This window comes from Corvus hawaiiensis, chromosome 3 (assembly GCF_020740725.1).
Source record: "Corvus hawaiiensis isolate bCorHaw1 chromosome 3, bCorHaw1.pri.cur, whole genome shotgun sequence".
Lineage (NCBI taxonomy): Eukaryota > Metazoa > Chordata > Aves > Passeriformes > Corvidae > Corvus > Corvus hawaiiensis.
Window position 1 is genome coordinate 103,426,158 of NC_063215.1, and position 17,669 is coordinate 103,443,826.

The 17,669-nt window shown below is 39.3% G+C and overlaps 1 protein-coding gene across 2 annotated transcripts in view; it reads right to left on the minus strand.

Annotated features, from left to right (window-relative positions):
• ALK (ALK receptor tyrosine kinase) overlaps window positions 1–17,669 on the minus strand; it is a 313,072-nt gene that overhangs the window by 150,659 nt on the left and 144,744 nt on the right. For both annotated transcript variants that reach the window (XM_048296584.1, XM_048296583.1), the window contains exon 4: window positions 15,369–15,570. In XM_048296584.1, coding sequence (XP_048152541.1) covers window positions 15,369–15,570 — 202 coding nt within the window. The remainder of the gene's footprint in view (window positions 1–15,368; window positions 15,571–17,669) is intronic.

Here is a 17,669-nt window from a genome sequence, read left to right on the forward strand (position 1 = left end):
GCTGGCAACATGTTAATATAGAAACCCTCAGTGATGTTTTAAAATTTCTTCCAAATTGTGATGACAACTGTGACCTCCTGTGCAAGGTCATACAGTCAATTAGAAAGTAAGCAGGTAATGAAGATGACCTCCTGAGTGGAGAGAGGGGAGTGCATGAAACAAAGCATTTAATTAATTTAAAAATTCTAGGCATGGCAGAAAAAACACTATTTTCACAAAATACTGTTATTTGGTAATATTCAACCTGTGCAACATGAGGTCTTTACATTCAACATGAGGTTTTTACTTTCAACATGGGAGATGACTCCTTACTAGATATAGCCAACAAGCCTCATTTTCACACTACAATACTTCTTCTGTTTAGGCACAGTGAAAGTGAAGAGATTCACATATTCAGCCAGTACCAGTGGATCCTGAACTACATGTATAAGTCCATCAAGCATCCTACGTACAACAAACTCATTATTCTGTTAAAGTATTAACTTAAATTTATAGCCCAGAAGTGACATAGCCAGATGCATAAAATCTTAATTCTGCTTACAGAAGAACACTAACTCTGTCTTCCTTCCCTTGCTGCGTAATACACACAATTCTCATTTGAAACAATAGCTGAACATGCAATAATAATTTGTAATGTGAAATACTGTTAATGTGTTTCCTCAGAGAGTTCCTGTTCCAGAACAGAGCAGAAACTATTTTTATTGCTCAAGTTTTCATTACAGAGATGCCACAGTACATATATCTTTGGTCTACCAAGTACAGCATGTGACAAGCTAATGACAAGGTTCTTTTCCTGCCCACCCCCTACTCCCCTTTTTTTTTTTTTTCTATCACCAGTGCACTAATATTTAGACAGATTTACTTTGGAGCAAATAGTAAATGACTGGGAAGTTGTTACAATTTCTCATTCTCATTCTGATTAATGAGCTGGAGGAACATTCCCTCCCTTCCTTCTCTTTCTGTGGTAGAAAACATACTGAGCTTACCCATCAAATAGTTTTATACCTGCATTCCCTAAAAGATGGATGAGACTGGCATAACGATGATGGCTTTTCCAAGAGGGAATAAGGTTCCACAAAGCCACCCTTCAGCAGTCATTCCAGGATGAAGGATTAAGAATATACAGTATCACACTCAGCAAATCTCTCTTTCTCACACACACACAAACTACCTACACAAGCAACGCCCAGCACATAAACCAAAACCCCCTCATTCTACATAAAGTCAAGCAAAAACAGAGGAAAAAAAAGTAACTTTTTAGGGAGTGGGAGAGAAAAGTCTAGTTCCTGTATATGGTATAATGCATATATGAGGGAGAGACACAACAAGGAAGAAACCCAGGAATATCACATTCGGAAAAGAGCAAACATCAGACAGAGCTTTGTAAGACCTGAGAGTGGCCCAGAAAGAAGACTAAGAGGCTTCTGGGCTACATGAGCTGTGAGCAACAGGTTTTTGTGGTGTTTGATGTCTCCCATTTTCAGGAACACAAGGTTTTCAAACCAACAGGATGATCAAAACCTTTGGTATCACTGCCGACTTTTCTTCCTTCCAAAGGCAACCTGTGGATCTGCAACTCTAAATAACTATTATGGTCAAAAAGGGTAACCGTATAAAAAGACAGCCAATATAGGCCGTCTTTGCCCCTCAAGAACATCCTGAACATTCCAACAGGATGTTTAAAATACATTTCAGAGGAAAAGAAGCATCAAAATCACTTTCGCACCTAAATGCTGAAAAAAACCACTAAACCAAACAACTCTCACTAGGGCGGTCACAGGCAAGGAACAGAAAATAAAATAGTTTCTGATGCATAACTGAGGAAAAGCTGAGTAAAGAATGACATTAACCTGCAGAATTTATTACTATGGCTTGCTGTGCCAGTGCTGAACAGTTACGTTACAATGAATGCTCTTTGTAAAACAAACTCTATTATCAGTCAGCAGATAATAGCTGAGCATGATCATGACGTAAATTATTACAGAAGACTACAAGCAGAAGTGATTAAGAAAAAGTCAATACTGGGAGAAACAGTTCTATCTGTTCTACAAAAAAACCCAAAGTGGATAAAAGGCAACAAATTTCAGATTTGAAATCTAGCAATGTGACAGACAGCTTCTTTTGCACTTAATAATTAATTAACTAGTTCTACACCAGAGGGATTTTTCTCCACAAAGTAACTTTACTCTTCAGTCTGAGAAAACATGGGACCCTTCGGCTCTGCTATTAGACTTCATTAAGTTCTATAAATCCAAACAATTTGTAAAGAAGCAGCACTTTTTTTTTTCATTTTTAAGGCACCCAAAAGTAAGGATATTAATTTATCAGCATGTTTTACTTTGCTTTATATACGTGACCTGCAGTATTTTTCTGAGTAGATTCATCATTCAACTGCACTCTCTCATGAAGCCATGCTGCTGTACAGCCCTGATAGAAAGTCACTCCAGTGCTATGACTCCTTGTATAAAGAGTTTTCCCAGCAGAATTCTGATGGTGTTCTGCAAGCCATGTCACTTCCATGACGTGCCACAGAGTGGCTGGAGAAGACGTGCTGTCTCACAGGAATAAAGAACAATCCCTGTGAAAAACGACAAACTTTGCGGTGTGTGAACTCAGGCAGCAAAATGACAGCCACTGTAATCCTGAGCAGAGAGCTGAGAAGGCATTTGGGGTCAGTCCAAGAAACCAACATGGGAAAAACATCAAGCTTTTTCATGGGAAAATTCCTGATTTCATGGAAGACACATTTCTTCTGGATAAAATAAATTGTGCAATTGTCCTAAATTATTTCTGGTTTTTCAGTTGGATACAATGTGCTTCACTCCCACTTTTATCCCCTTCATGAAATCCTTGCAACTCTGCTATATATTAGGGGTTTAAATCTTTAGAAATGGCAGTTTTGTTCCTAAGTCAAGTGCTGTTTCAAAAGAAGGGGAGAGCTTGTTTCACTGACTCGCAAGATCTCTTTGAGAATCTAGGAACGCAGAATTTGTTTTGTGTTCTGGAGCTAAAATGTTGTCTATCCATTGCAGTAAAGCCTGTGGCTCTGTCAGAAATGGAAAACTAATAAGACATTCACTCACTTAAGGGAAAAAAAAGAAAAAACCCAAGCAAAAAACATACTCTTCAGGTTGATGTTGGAGGCAAATAACTCAACTACAAAAAGCCATCAGGATTTTGCAATTTTAATTTTTCTGCTCATTGAAGCTTTCTACTTCAAGGCAATTAAAAGCAGGCATCAAAGGCACATGAAATTGGGATTGGGTAGTGATTAATTTGTGGAAAAGAAACATTCACAGTTTAGTTAGACGGACACAAATCAGGCATCCATATCTCGGGAATGGGGCATATTAATGCACTGAGGAGAGCCGAGAGGAGCAAGGGGAAGAGAAGATGGAAAGAGTAATGCAGTGCCTGTCCCGTGGAGGGTAGAAATGTATCTGCCAAGTGCTGCTCATGATGAGGACTCAGGAACAGATGCAGAGCTAGAATAGTCCTAGCCTATGAACAATTATTTCTTCCTCTTAACTTTGCCCCTACAAATGTTTCTGCATTGCAACAAATGCAAAATCTAGATTTTGTGTGCCTGCTGAAATTCAGTGAATTAATGCCCCTTCTCCAAACAGTGTTAGGCCACTCAGGCACAGGAGATACACATTAACATCTGCACTGGAATAAATTCCTCTGACTCTGAAAACCCAGACATCAACACTATCTCTCTCCATCAAAACCTGCACTCTTCTAATAAAATATACCATAAATGCAGCGCTACTCAGTCTCACATCTAGTGAATACCAACCTCACTAATGATCTGCTAGAACACTTCTTTAATGCTTGACTGTGTCCCCCTTAGAGTGCCACCTCCTTCAGCTGGGTCTTAGTGTTATTAAGAGTCCTTCAGATCACTTGATGAAAGTGTTGCTGAAGAGCTATAGAATTGCTTGCTTTATTTATATGGCCCTCACTGTGAAAATTCACCTCACTGAGGCCAATTTGCAGGCTCTAAGAAGCTGATGTTTGTGCCCTCTTGGTAGGGATTTTCCTATACAAGCAGCAGCTGAATTTCTCAAGGAAAGGTGTCCAGTGCACACTCTGGGCTGCAACAGGCAGCACCAGAGCTGGGCACAAAAAATCAGCTTCTCAGTGCCTCCCCTGTGCTGGTTTGGGCTGGGGTAGAGTTAATCTTCTTCACATTTAAACCATGATACTCTCCCAGCTTTTGGACCCAGGATTTGTGATGAAGAAATATATCCAAGTAAAAGACAAACAGGTCAGGAGCAAGAGAGAAGGAGTGAAGATGAAATGAGAAAGAAAATGAGACCTGCTGAGGGTTTAGAAAGCCTGTTTAGGAGAAAAGCCTGGAATACAAAACTAGAAAGGAAGAGTGTTGAGACAGAGGGAACAGGGGGGAAAGTGATCCCTGGGAATATCAAGAATAGATAAAAGAGGTGATTGGAAGACAAAAATTCTGTCATCCAATACAACACCAATCTCTCAATTTTTGAATTATTAAGGAAAGTGGTCAGTAAAATTCTATAGGATATTTTTTCCCCCATTCATAATAGAATAGCTGTGGAAGGCAATAAGTAAAAAGAAAGCAAGATGTTCTTGAAAGAAATATTTTATTAATAGCGGTCTGATTGTTGATAAACGTTGAAGTTGATGGTATCTTTCATTGTTTGAGAGCAGCTGTTTCACTGACAGCTGTAACTGCCTTGAGACCAGCAATGAAAATGCCCCATCTAAAACAGAAGCAGTAAGAGCAGTCAATGCCCTTTCAAACAGTCCGCACACATGTCCCAGCCCTGACCTGGAGAAATTGCCTAAAGGAATGAGAGGAGCCCAAGTTCCCAGACAACAGGCTTTATAAAAAAGGGAAATCAACTTGTGTCAGATATAATCTAGAGACCTCTAAGAAATGAGCCTCTGAACAGCTCATCTGGCATGAAATAATAACAAATTGCAATCATTATGGTTTTGAAATGGATCTGAGGTGTCAAAAGCATTAGCCCACACTTCCCAAACCACAGCCTCCTGAAAGACAGGCATTTAGAGAAGAAAGGGGCAGAGAGGCAAAAAAAACGCAGTTGCAAGATTTGAGAACACATTTAAACTAAGACAATATCCAGACAGACTTCATAGTTTTATTTTCTGGTGTGGCAGTAAATTTAGTTAGGCACTCTTAGGCTGTTTAACATCCTAAAAATAATCAGGTTGTCCATTGCATTTAATGTACCGACAACAGTTATCTAACTAAAATTATCTTAACATCTCTGAGCAAGAACACTGCACAGGGAAACTTCTACACTTTGGAATTTTCTTCAGCTGAAGAAAATCAGATTATTTGGCTTCTTTATTACAAAGCATTTCAATGCAAATATTTTGATAAAATATCCCCCTTACTGTAATTTTGTTCTGTTAAAAAGGCATCATAATACTGGTCACTGATCTGAATAAGAGAGGTTGTTGAGTTTGTCTCATTTATTCTACTGCTTGTATTCCTTGCTAGATAAAGCAGAGTCATAAAAACTTAATTGCCTTGTGAAAAATTTAGATTTGTGCCAATCTTCTTCAATCTTATCTTCATGTGAAGTTCACCAAGGATGGCAGACATGCTGCTGGTTCAAGCCTGGAATATCTTTGCCTTGTCCAAAGGAAATTTATTATGCATCTTCGTGGCCTCAATACATCAGCACAAATGGCACACCAAGCCAGGCATGATCAGGAAAAGCTCCAATTACATTCAGTAGACAATATTCATTACTGTTATTCCCAACAGAAAATCATATTTAGTCAGCCTGATCTAAGACACAACAAATACCATATGGATTGAAGTTTATAAAAAGCTGGCAACTGTTCTTGATGATTCAGAGAACTCAATGTCTAAAACAGATGTTTTAGTAAAGTAAAACAGATGAATACAACCCTTGGAGAAAAAAAAAAAGGGAAAAGCCCAGTACTTCCAAATGCGATGGGGAGGACTGTTCATTTCTCTAGACAAGATACCAAAATGCTACTGTGCAAGTTGTGAATGTTCATGGCTTTACTATATTGAAGAACAATCAGCACAGTGCAGGGAAAGTCTTCTACAACAGTGCACAAGTGAAGAAATAACCTGATTCAATCACTATTTAAAGTAGATCTGACAAGGCTGTCTAAAACCTGTGTCTTTGGTGTTGGTGTCAACTCAAACCCCATGTTTTTGCCAGAGTAGTTGCTGACAGTAATGGTTTGCCCTGCTAGTACAAAAAAGAGCTCTTGAAAAAGTATTTTATTAAAGGAATATAATTTCTACTGTACCAGGTGTGCGCTATAGAAAATGATAAAATTCAAAACAAAACAGAGGTAGCTATTTGACAGAAAAACGCTTTCAGGCAGGAGCAATACTATTTAACAAATATGGTACATGAGTTTTAAATTAAAAGCTCTGCAAAGTGCTTCACACTGGTGTCATACAGCTCAGTCCTCACTGTATCCCTGCAGAAAGTCATGAGTGCTTTCCTCAGTCACTGAGAAGTTCAAGCTGCTGCCTCTGCCACTGCAGCACACATCAGAATCGAAATAATTTCTGAGCCTTCATTCAATTTCCCATGTGGGAATTTATTGAGAATTAGCTTCCTAATTCCTGTTGAATAACTCTTTGATTTTTTTAATATGCAGAAGTAAATTGTAAGTTAGAGGTCAAGTTTATGAGAGCTCTCTTTTTTCTTGTGTGGAAAACACACGATTTACCAGCACTTGGGAATAATAAGCAATATTTTTGGTGAGCAGCAATACAGACAGTGCTCTTTAAAGGGAGGGTGCAAAGCTGCCTCTACTGACCTTGAAGCCTGTGCTGCAAGTAATGGAACACCACTGAGAATTTCAGGGAGATAGCCAAGAGCCTGACTTAGAATGCAGAATAACCTGACTTAGAATGCACAAGCAACTGCATTCCCACTACAGGAACGTTTTTAGCAGCTGGATGGGTCAAGGACATGATTTTTAAGTCTTTCAAAATTATCGGCACCTAGTTAATTTCTCTCTGAAATTGAAAGCAGGAATATTACCTTGTAAATCTTCTACAGTACTTCCTACAGCAGGGTAGATTTGCCTTGGATAAAAAGGAGATTCTGAAGCATTAGCAGGGAAAGCCTCAAGGAAATTGCACACAAGGACAGAGACATGCTCCAAAATGGGACAGCCGCAGAGGAGGTTGCATAGAACTCAGAAGGATTTTAAGGTCAAAAGTAAGTAGGAGATAGAGAAAGCAATTACACCACAGGCTTGTTATAAAACTTGGCCAGCAGCAGAATGACACAGAGCTTAGCTCGAGTGGAAAAATAACTAGAAACAAGGCTGGCAATATTAATTGCCTAGTCTCTGGAAACAAATGTTGGAAGCATTTGGCTGTGGGCACAGAAACTTGGATGTAGCAAAGGATCCTAAAAAAACTGTTGCAATTCCATATAGCAGAAAGGACACCTAAACAAAGAAAAAGATGAAACTAAAGTGTCTGTGCAGGTTTGGGAAGACGAGGTTGGATGGTGTGTGGATGTGTGGCAAGTAGTTTGCATGTTTAGGTTTTATCAAAACTGAATTCATGCTGACATGTCCACACTGATAGGAAGTGCTGCATGGACTAACATCAACATGGGGTTGTGAAGATTAGTTTAAGATGACTTTTAAAAATTGAAGTAGAAGCCTTCATGTAGAGAACAAAACACAAGATCTATAAAACAAGGAAAGAATGAGAAAATGAGGGGAAAAAAAAGCCAATCCATACTTTGGAAAGTGAGAATAGCATAAGAACCAGAGAAGAGGAACCTGAAAATAATTCCGAAGGATACAAGGTGTAAAAGTTTAAGATGATAAATTTTTATACTCAGGATTTGGACAGTATAAAGCTGGATTATGTTGCTCAGAGTGATCTGAAGAAATTGTTTTAGGCCTGTAAGAAATTATTTATATTAAGGAAACTTTGGTTTCAAAAGGATAAATATCCAAACCAGGAGAACAAAGGGTGCTTCTACTCGGTTAGTGTGGTCAGTTTGGCATCATTTCTAGAGTCAGATGTGCCAGTCTCTGGGGTTTCTTGCACAGAAGTAGCTCCCAGAGCTGAAGGTCACCAACAGGTTCTGTGATTATTTGGGAAGCCCCAAGGATGCTCATGCCAAGGCATACTAGGCATCCAGCTCTCCACCCCAGTCCTCCTACACTACAGTGTGTTCAGCACTATGTTCAAAGCAGCAGAAAAGGCTATTCCACTTGGTAAAAAGTGAGCCCTTACCCTGAACAATACACTTTTATTTTTTCTTTTATTTTTTTCCATTCTCTACATAGTAAGTAATTTGCTTCTATACTAAGCAAAATTTTCATGTTTGACACACACTTCTCATTTTCTACTTTATTTCAACTTTAAAATTACCTCCCCTGTCCTTTTTCATCATTTTCATTGGAGATGCACTACACAACTTTGGTCTTCCCATTTGCATGAATCTGGCAAACATTGATAAAAGGCAGCACTGCCAGCTCATAACAGTCTGATAATATATATTACAAGAAAACAAAGAGCACTTTCCCCCCACATTGTCCCAAACTGATTTTCCATCAGTTTGATTGGGACTGTAATCGACTGCTAAAAAAATAAAAAGTAATTGCAATTACTCTCTACTGAATTAAATCAGCTGGCTTTGGTTGGTCCAAGAGGTCATAAAACATTGTTCCTTCACAATATGATCTGCCACAATAGTGAATGGCACTCAAAATTCAGTTTCTGGTAATACTAATGTATCATTAAGTCTAAGAAATAGTTCACCTCCATACAGATGTAAGAAGAAATAAGGTGCTACAGCCCAATCTCAACTGACAACACTGTAAACCTTTCTGGAGCACTTTGAAGCCACTGCTTTGTTGTACTTAAGGCTACATGGAAAAATAAGGCATGCTCTAAAACAAAAAAAAAATCTAAAAAAAGGACCCATGTTTATCTCAAGTAGTAATAGAGCACTTCAGCAGCAGCAAAACCACCAAGACACTTAAAACATAAATGCACAGTCATTAACTTCACTCCAGTGCAAAAGTGACCACTTGAGCCACCTAGTCTCGTGCTCAAGTGGAATGGGAAAATGGTCCCTCCACGTGTGCAGACATTTGTATATCAGGTTTATACTACTGCCTAAAATTTTGAAGGGCTCCATTTCACCTTACTCATCCTGAATGGCTTTAATTTAAATCTCCCCAGTGGCATGAGGTTAAACAAGACCAAGTTCTGGGGCCTATACTTTGACCACAACAATGCCCTGCAGGCTGGGGGCAGAATGGCTGGAAAACTGCCCAGGAGAAAAGGACCTGGGAGTTGCTGGTTGACAGCACTGAACATGAGCCAGCTGTGCCCAGGTGGCCAAGAAAACCAGCAGCATCCTGGCCTGGATCAGCAAGAATGTGGTCAGCAGGACCAGGGCAGTGTCATTCTCCTGTACTTGACACTGATGAGGCCACACCTCAAATCCTGTGTCCAGTCCTGGGCCCCTCACTACAGGAAGCACATGGAGGGGCTGGAGCGTATCTAGAGAAAGACAACAAGGCTGATGAAGGATCTGGAGCACAAGTCCTATGTGGAGCAGCCAAGGGAGCTGGGGGTGTTTAGCCTGAAGCAAAGGAGGCTCAGGGGTGACCCTATCACTCTGCAACTGAAAGGAGGGTGTAGCCAGGTGGGGTTGGCCTCTTCTCCCAGGCAACTAGTGATGGGATGAGAGGACACACACAGAAGCTGCACCAGGAGAGGCTAAGGCTGGATATTAGGAGGAATTCCTTGACAGAAAGAGTGACTAGACATTGGAATGGACTGCCTAGGGAAGTGGTGGAGTCACCATCTCTGGAGGTGTTTAAGAAAACCCTGGACACGGCACTTGGTGTCATGGTCTGGTTGACACACAAGGTGGTGTTCGGACAAAGGTTGGACTCCAGGATCTCAGAGGTCTTTTCCAGCCTAATTGATTCTGTGATGCTGCACAAACTGAAAACTAAATAGCAACAAACTCCCCAAGGTGCCATGACCAACAGAGCTAAAGCTTTCCTCAGGTCTAGACTTGAGATACTGGAAGAACCAAAGTTTTGTTAGGTGAAGAAAATCTTTTTTCCACATACGAGCATTTCCGAGCAAAGAGACTGGTTCTTCCTAGGTATTGAGTACAGTATTCTTTGAAAAGGGAAGGAGGAAAAGCAACGCCAACTTTGTCTTTACTTTTCTTTCTCCTTTTTTTCCTTCTTTTGCACTTAATTTCACAGACTGAAAGGGACTAAAAGTTGGCTAGTGGATAATAGCACAGAAAAAGCTGAGTGCTAATTTTCTGTCTAGAACAATTCAAGTTATCGCTCTAAAATTAAGGATTAGTGGTGTCTGGCCATCAGGGTGAGAGAGCTTAGTTTCTAACGAATCCATAAATCCAAATTATTTTCCTGGATTACCTGAATTTCTCAAATGCATAGTTTGAACTGAATCACTTAAACTCCTGATTTAGAATTCTCTGAGAGTAAAAATGTCCTGTAAATTTTGAGACATATTTTGATGCTTAAAAATAAGTTTAAATGCCCCAAATACACACTTTGGTCTTCATTATTTTTATGTCTTAGCCCAGGCATTTGCAAAAGAAAGGCTTGAATTTAGTAAAGTTTTTCAAGGAAAAAGAAAAAAACTAAACAAATATCCCTCATCCTCACAAAAAGAATAAAACAAACAAAAGAATTCCTTGTATTAAGCCCCTGCTCTCTGAGAAAGGCGACTGAAGCTACTGGTAAGAAAGAAAGAAAGAAAAGGAACAAGACTAGTACAAGAAATAACCTTCAGATTTCAAGCCCCAAGGTCAAAAGTGACAGACGCTACTGATTCCTTCATATATTTTCCTTGACATCTATCAATGCAATCAATCTTAAGTGAAGCTGTAGGTGCCAGAAAGGGAATAGCCTATCATGATTTGCAGCAACCTTCAGAACCAGGTGAACTTTCTCTGTTGGAAGTGCTCTGTGCACCAGTATTAATGGACCTACTAAAGCACTGGCTCTTAGTGTTTTATGAGTTCCTTTCTCATGCATGCATGTTTGGATTCATGTTTTATTTAAGAAACACCTTCAACTTCACATATTTACACAAAAGTCTTCAGATGAATCTCAAGCTTGGTGGTGAGACCAAATTGAAATTAGGTGTCATTTGCTACGTTTTTATAAAAAGTTTGGTTTGCTATATAGTATATAATACTGCAACTCACCATTAATAGTGTAAGTAGAGGTGTAAATTAATAATGGTAATTAAAATGAGCCATGATAATTTTTTTCCTGGCCCAATTCTAATTTCTCCAAAATACGCAGATCAAAAGAAATGAAAATAAATCCTTTATTACAAACTCTAACCTTGCTGACAAGATTTCCTTGATTTCCTTTGTATTTTCTCCACTCTACTGAGCACACTTACAATCTTACTTGCTTTTTAATTATAAATTTAACACATGGGAAAACAGATGAGAGGTGAAATGAAATCAGTGGCCACAGTGACAGTCTGACAAGCACCCAGAAGTCAACATTCAAGCTGTGGCAGCAATTCTGCTTTGCTAAACTACCAATAGGCAACGTAAACATACTTGATGCCTCCTCATCTCCAGAAAAAGAAAATGGGAACTCCGTTAAATAGCAAGAAAGGATTGTGTAGAGCACCTCTGAGCAGAAGACCAGCAAAGGATAGTACCCACATCTGGTGTCATTTGAGATAAATCAGAGAGTGCTGTGCTTCATGGCAGGAATTATAACAACTCTTTTGCCATTACAAAGGATCAGTAGCACTGCACTGATTCTCTCCCTGTATCCTCTGCAGGTGCTTGAAAAACCCAACAGAATTGCAAGAGATGTCAGAAGAGACTAACCATATCAAAAACACATCCACAGGGTCAGAGCAGCTAGAAACACTTCCATGCAACAAATCTAACTCTAACAGAACACAGTGATGTGTTGTTCCCCATAGAGGAGTCCTACTGATTGCTTAAGAGCTAATTTAGGAAGGTCTAACCAAAGGTGTTCCAAAACCCACAGGTTAAATTGGAGTAAGATCTTTCTGCTCTTTAAAAATCATAATAATTTTAAAAAGGTATACAATTCTGCTGAACTGATAAACAAGGACATAGTTACCTTCTGAGTAGCAAGCATTGTTGTAAATATTATGTGTAATAGTTATGGCTGCATTTGGCAGGGTTTCTGTGTAACACAAAACAAGTATCCCTTTGCCAGCCTCTGGTGTCTCATCCCTCAGGAACCCTTCCCAGCCATCACTTCTATCATACTGTTCCTGGTGTGTGTTCCATCTGCCCCACCCTACTGCAGTGTGGTGCATCTTAACTTAGCCACCTTTCTTCCTGCATGCAATACATCAGCTGCAGTGAAATACGTCAGGTGAGAAAATAAAACAAACCGGTGTCTTCCACACAATGATTTCTGTAAACCCTCGGGCTCGTTATGGAGCTAGTACAACTCTAGTCCACAGGTTGGGGCTATTTTCTTCCTAGAGAATGAGACCAAAGGAGCAAACAGAACATCCATAGTTCTGCTTTGAATCTTTATGCATAATCACACCTGGTAATTTACACACAAAGACAACACAGGTGAACTCTGGAGCAAATAAATATTGGGTGCCATGCTGTCTTTACCTAATACAATTTCATAGCTTTACATACATTCTACTTAAAATCAGCTTCAAGCGCTGTCAACCTAAACCTTGGCTTGCCTGGTTTCACCCTGAATGAAATAGTAATACCTGACAGCATCTGCTTTTTTCTCTTTTAAATGTAGGTGAACTGTGAAGACCTTGTAAGATTTTAATATATGTAATTCATGTTATGCAATTCAAAAAGAAAAAAAAAAATGTAATGAAGATATTAGTGCTGTGCATAGTTCAAGATATGAGAAAATCCACCCTGGAATTAACTTATTGCTTTATTACCCTTCAGATGCATTTGTTTTAATAAAACATATTCTTCCTGCTATGAGCTTGATTTCAAGCAATGGCACAGACTCACTACTGCACACAAAGTGGCTGGCAGCTACACACACTTTACACCTCTTGTTTGCAATGCAATATATAAAGCATATAGAATCAAAGAAGTGTCAGCTGTGAAACTTTAAAGTATTTTTATTTCTAGCACAGGGTCATCATTGAGGAATTCAATTACTTTGTGCCTGGAGCTAAAATCCTTATAAAATTTTAGAAATTATTTGGTTATAGCATGGTCAAAGAACTCATTATAAAAGAACACAATTGTTCGCAATTTTCAAGACAAAATAAAATATTGAACGGAACAGATTTCCACTGTAGGATTGCTAGTTCATTTAAGAAATTTATTGAATTATTCTTGACCTTCAATCAGCTATTCTGGATTCCTATTTAAAGGAAAAAAGACGTTTTAAAAAGTGAGATTTACGTGTTTTGCCATCAGAGATGGAATAGCTAATATTATCTCTCCAAACAAAGGAGGGGTGCTCAAATTCTGGAATGAAGATTCAGGGCAAATGGTGACAAATTGCCACCTTCTCATCTGTGGCTGTAGTCCATCAGAAGTTATTTAACTATCCCCATGTGACGTTTATGTGGGCACAGTATCAGAGTTTTTCTGCATTGCCGAGCTGGGAGAAGAGCTACTGCCTCTCATAGTGAAGGGACAGAACCAAAGGAGGGGGGAAAATGAACCAGCTGGTTGCTCCAACTGGAGTTTTACAGCACACAGAGTACCAAGGAGTCAGACATACAAATCCATGAAAGCCACAGGCGCATCCTTACCCCTCCATGCACCACAGAGATGCTGTTGGGGAGCAAGCTGCACTTCTGGCAAGCATATGGGATAGCCAAGCTATAACCAAAGCCACCTTCTGTAAAAGCACAAACCCTCTTTACTGTGGTGACAATCTCCATCTGCAACACACAGCTGAGTCATCCGTGTTATCTCCAGCAGATGGCAAAGGTAGGAATTTGTTATCGTATTTAAAGAGATCTTTCCCTTCCCTTCAAGGCTCCTTACATTTGGCACTTGCCTGTGCTCCTGGTGAGTTCTGCCCACCCACAGATCTGAGCTGGAGCTCCTCCATGCAGACCAGAGCATTTTACACACAGCAATGTTCCCTGTGAGTGCCAAGGAGCAGTGGCAGTGCCAGTGCAGGAGGCACTTTGCACAAAGCATGTTTATTAGCTGTGACACAGAGCACAGCATTTGCAAAGAGCTAAGGAAGAAGACAGCTGCTGTGGCTCCTCTAATTACCTCTCCCCAGACATCAACAGCAATTTACAATTTGGATGATGTTGCTGGAACTAAGTATGATCTAGATCCACACACAAGCTCTCCTCCTCACTTTTATAGGCCATGTGTTATATGAGAATTACAACTATTCAAACTGTTTCTATGAGTTAGGTTATCTCCTACAAGGCTTTTTATTGCACATTCTCCTTTTGCTACTGGAAGATACAGAATTTGCTGTAGACAGTCATCAGATAATCACATCTTGTTATGAGCACAAGCTAGCAGGATTTGCTATTAGAAACTCTCTAATCTATCACATCAAAACAAAGAACATTTGAGATGTTTGGTAAAAATTAGGCTTCTTAACACATTTCACAACAAAGGTAAGAAATAAAAATTTTTAAAAGTCAGTATATAGAGCAGGTAGAACATTAGCCTCACATATATCCAAATTAAATTCCGAGTTACTCTACTCCTACAGCATCTTGAAATATTTACTGTGTTCATCTCCTGCTGTTTTGCTGCTAACAAAAATTTAGAAGAATACACAGGAAGTCTGACAAATTAAAACATCATCAAAATTAATTGCACAAAGAGGATAAAACATTTCAAACAGTTGCACCCTTGAAAGATCAAAAGCTTTCCTCCCCTGCCAGTAGTTCTGAACAGCTTTATTGGCAAAAAGAAGAGAAGTGAAGACAAAACTTAAAATGTATGCAGGCACATGAAACTGCAAAGACTCAGTAGATATTCTAAGCCCAACACTATACATGGGTTAAGAAGTAGTAAAAAGCAATCAGAGAGAATTAGGCAGAAAAGCTTTAACCCTAGGATGAGTATCCACACTCTATCTGTACATGCAAGCACTGAGAATAAATGTGATGTTGACTTGGAGACTCAGTTACACGGATCCAGAACTTTGCTAATGCTTTGTATAATAAAATAACCATCAATCTCCACTTTTTACAATATTTTAGACCCATGCAAGACAAGCATCTCCTCAGTGTGGTGTCCTGCCCCCCTCAGATGTGCAGCATGTTTTGTAGCTATATTGCCTCACAACCGAGTGATTTTTCTCAATTCAAGCTGTGAGTCAAATGAGGGGATGAGACTTACCCATGTTTCTCTGGACTCTGCTCTGATAGGATTTCACTGCTGCTCTCATCAATGGGATGGACACGAGCAATATATTCTCCACTCGGCTGGTAAAACTTGTACACAGCCACTTGAACTACACACTGATCACTGTTGCTCCTCAGCCAAGGGCTCAGGATGGTGGGACTCGGCCTCTCTGATGCATTGAGAAACAGAAATGAACCTAGAACAGAGGATGCAACAAGAAAGCTTTAAAAATTAGAAAAACCTCAAAGCCTCCTAGATTACAGATGAATACTTTCAAGTTTTATGTCTCAGCTTATTCTGCAGCCCTGCCATACCTCACAGTCAAAGATTATATTTGCCAATTAGTTTGGAAAGTTTGCCTGTTTTGTGTTAAACCTATTAAGAATAAAGCAAGACTTCAACTCACCTTTGAATGGCCCAAAAAAAATATTATGTTTAGATTTAACTCCCAGAAGGAAAAAGCCCACACAGCTGATTAAGGTGTTTTAGGTTTAGATTCTTGTCTGTAACCTCTCAGGTCTGGTCCATACCCAAATATATTAACATTAGTTCAGTGGGATCCTGATTTGACAGCTCTGGTATATACATATTTGCTTATTTATAATACTTTATCTAGTTCTCTTACCCAAATAAAGAATACAAATTCAACAGCTTTTCTTTTGCTCTTCTATAAACAGAGGACCACAGCATTTTTAAGTCTAATGTTAGAGACAGGATAAAGGTCTGACACAGTTTCATTTCTCCAGCAATTCATTCTAATGTATTAATTTTATATGCAGCTAATCCACATTAAACATTTCATTATTATCCAGTACATTGACTCCCTTGGCCTAATTCTATTTCAATACAATCTGAGGCTTATCCAGTGGGACAGAAGTAATGTATTTTCATCCCATTGCTGCTCATTTCAGGTGAGTCAAATGACTCCCTTTCGGCAGCTGACTAATTTATCAATTTGTCCACAGAACAAGCACGCTGGGGCCTGTAGCTGGCAAATGAAAGGGACCAACCCTTGAAGCAAGAAAAAGTATGATATTCCACAAATTCTAGCAAGACTGGTCAGTTAATGAAATCTCATTGTCTTGATTACCTGGAGCATCCTTTAATGCAGCCTGTCCGTTAATACTGAAAACATGCAGGTCTGATGAAGAGTTTAATTTCATTGAGAGAGAAATTAAGGCTCAACAGGGCTGTAATTGAAACTTAGTTTTAAATGTGCATGAATTTTAACCAGAGCAGAAGCTTGTTTTTGAAAATGCCGAGGTTGAAGCTTCAGAGATATGATCTCCTAGATCACTGAGCATGGCTCACATGATATCCAGGGTGTCTAAGAAATACTGTCAAAGAGCTACAAATGACTCCTCCTCATTTTCACCTCAGTGTGTAAGGTGTGGACCACAGGGTGCAAAGCAGCCACTCTGAGCTCCTGCAGCAGTTCACGTCCTTCCACGAGGCATCTGGTGAATTGTCCTTATTCGATTGTTCTCATTTCTCTGCACTGAACCGAGGGTCAAGAGCTCGGATTTGAATAGCTCACTGCCAGATGCTGGTTTAGAACATAGGAATTGCACTTGTGTTCACAGATGTCCCCTTTGAAAAAGTCTGAGTAGGCAAATCATCCCAGGTCACAACACAGGGCAATAATGGAAGGGCTACAACTGAAAACTGGATTCCTGTCAATAACTCTTTCTCTTCCCATACATCCATTTGTCATAAACAGCATTTTTGACATATTTGTCAAAAACAGTGTTCTTGACATTTACACCACATTAATGACAGATCTAAAACTAGAAAACATCTGTACTGAAAGAAACATGAAGAAATACATAAAATACAGCCTGCTCAGATGTCAAGGTTTGCAAACAGAGAAGAGTGAAACGCAGTCACAGCTTTTTTTTCTTAATAACAAGATTCCTTTATCTAAATAGTAGTCTTTAATACAGTTGCTAATGGAATTGTTTGATGAGTTTAAACAAACAGTTTTTGTCAGTTATTTCTGTTGGTCAGTAAAAGAGAAAAAACCCCAACAAAACAAAATCCAGCCACATGTATCATCCTTCCCTGTCGCTCCCTTTTGTTGCAAACAAAAGAGAATTAGAGCAGTAAATCTTGTGGCTTTAATTTTACCATCCCCATAAGAACAATGAAATCTCTGACATGAAAGGGAGCAAAGAGATTTCTGCTGGTGGCAGAGACACAGTAAGTGTTGCAGTAATTGCTGATGGTAACTTGCCAGGTGCAAGAGCCATTTGCTCGTCTTACTGCCTTGCATCAGGGAGTCAGATTTTAAAAATA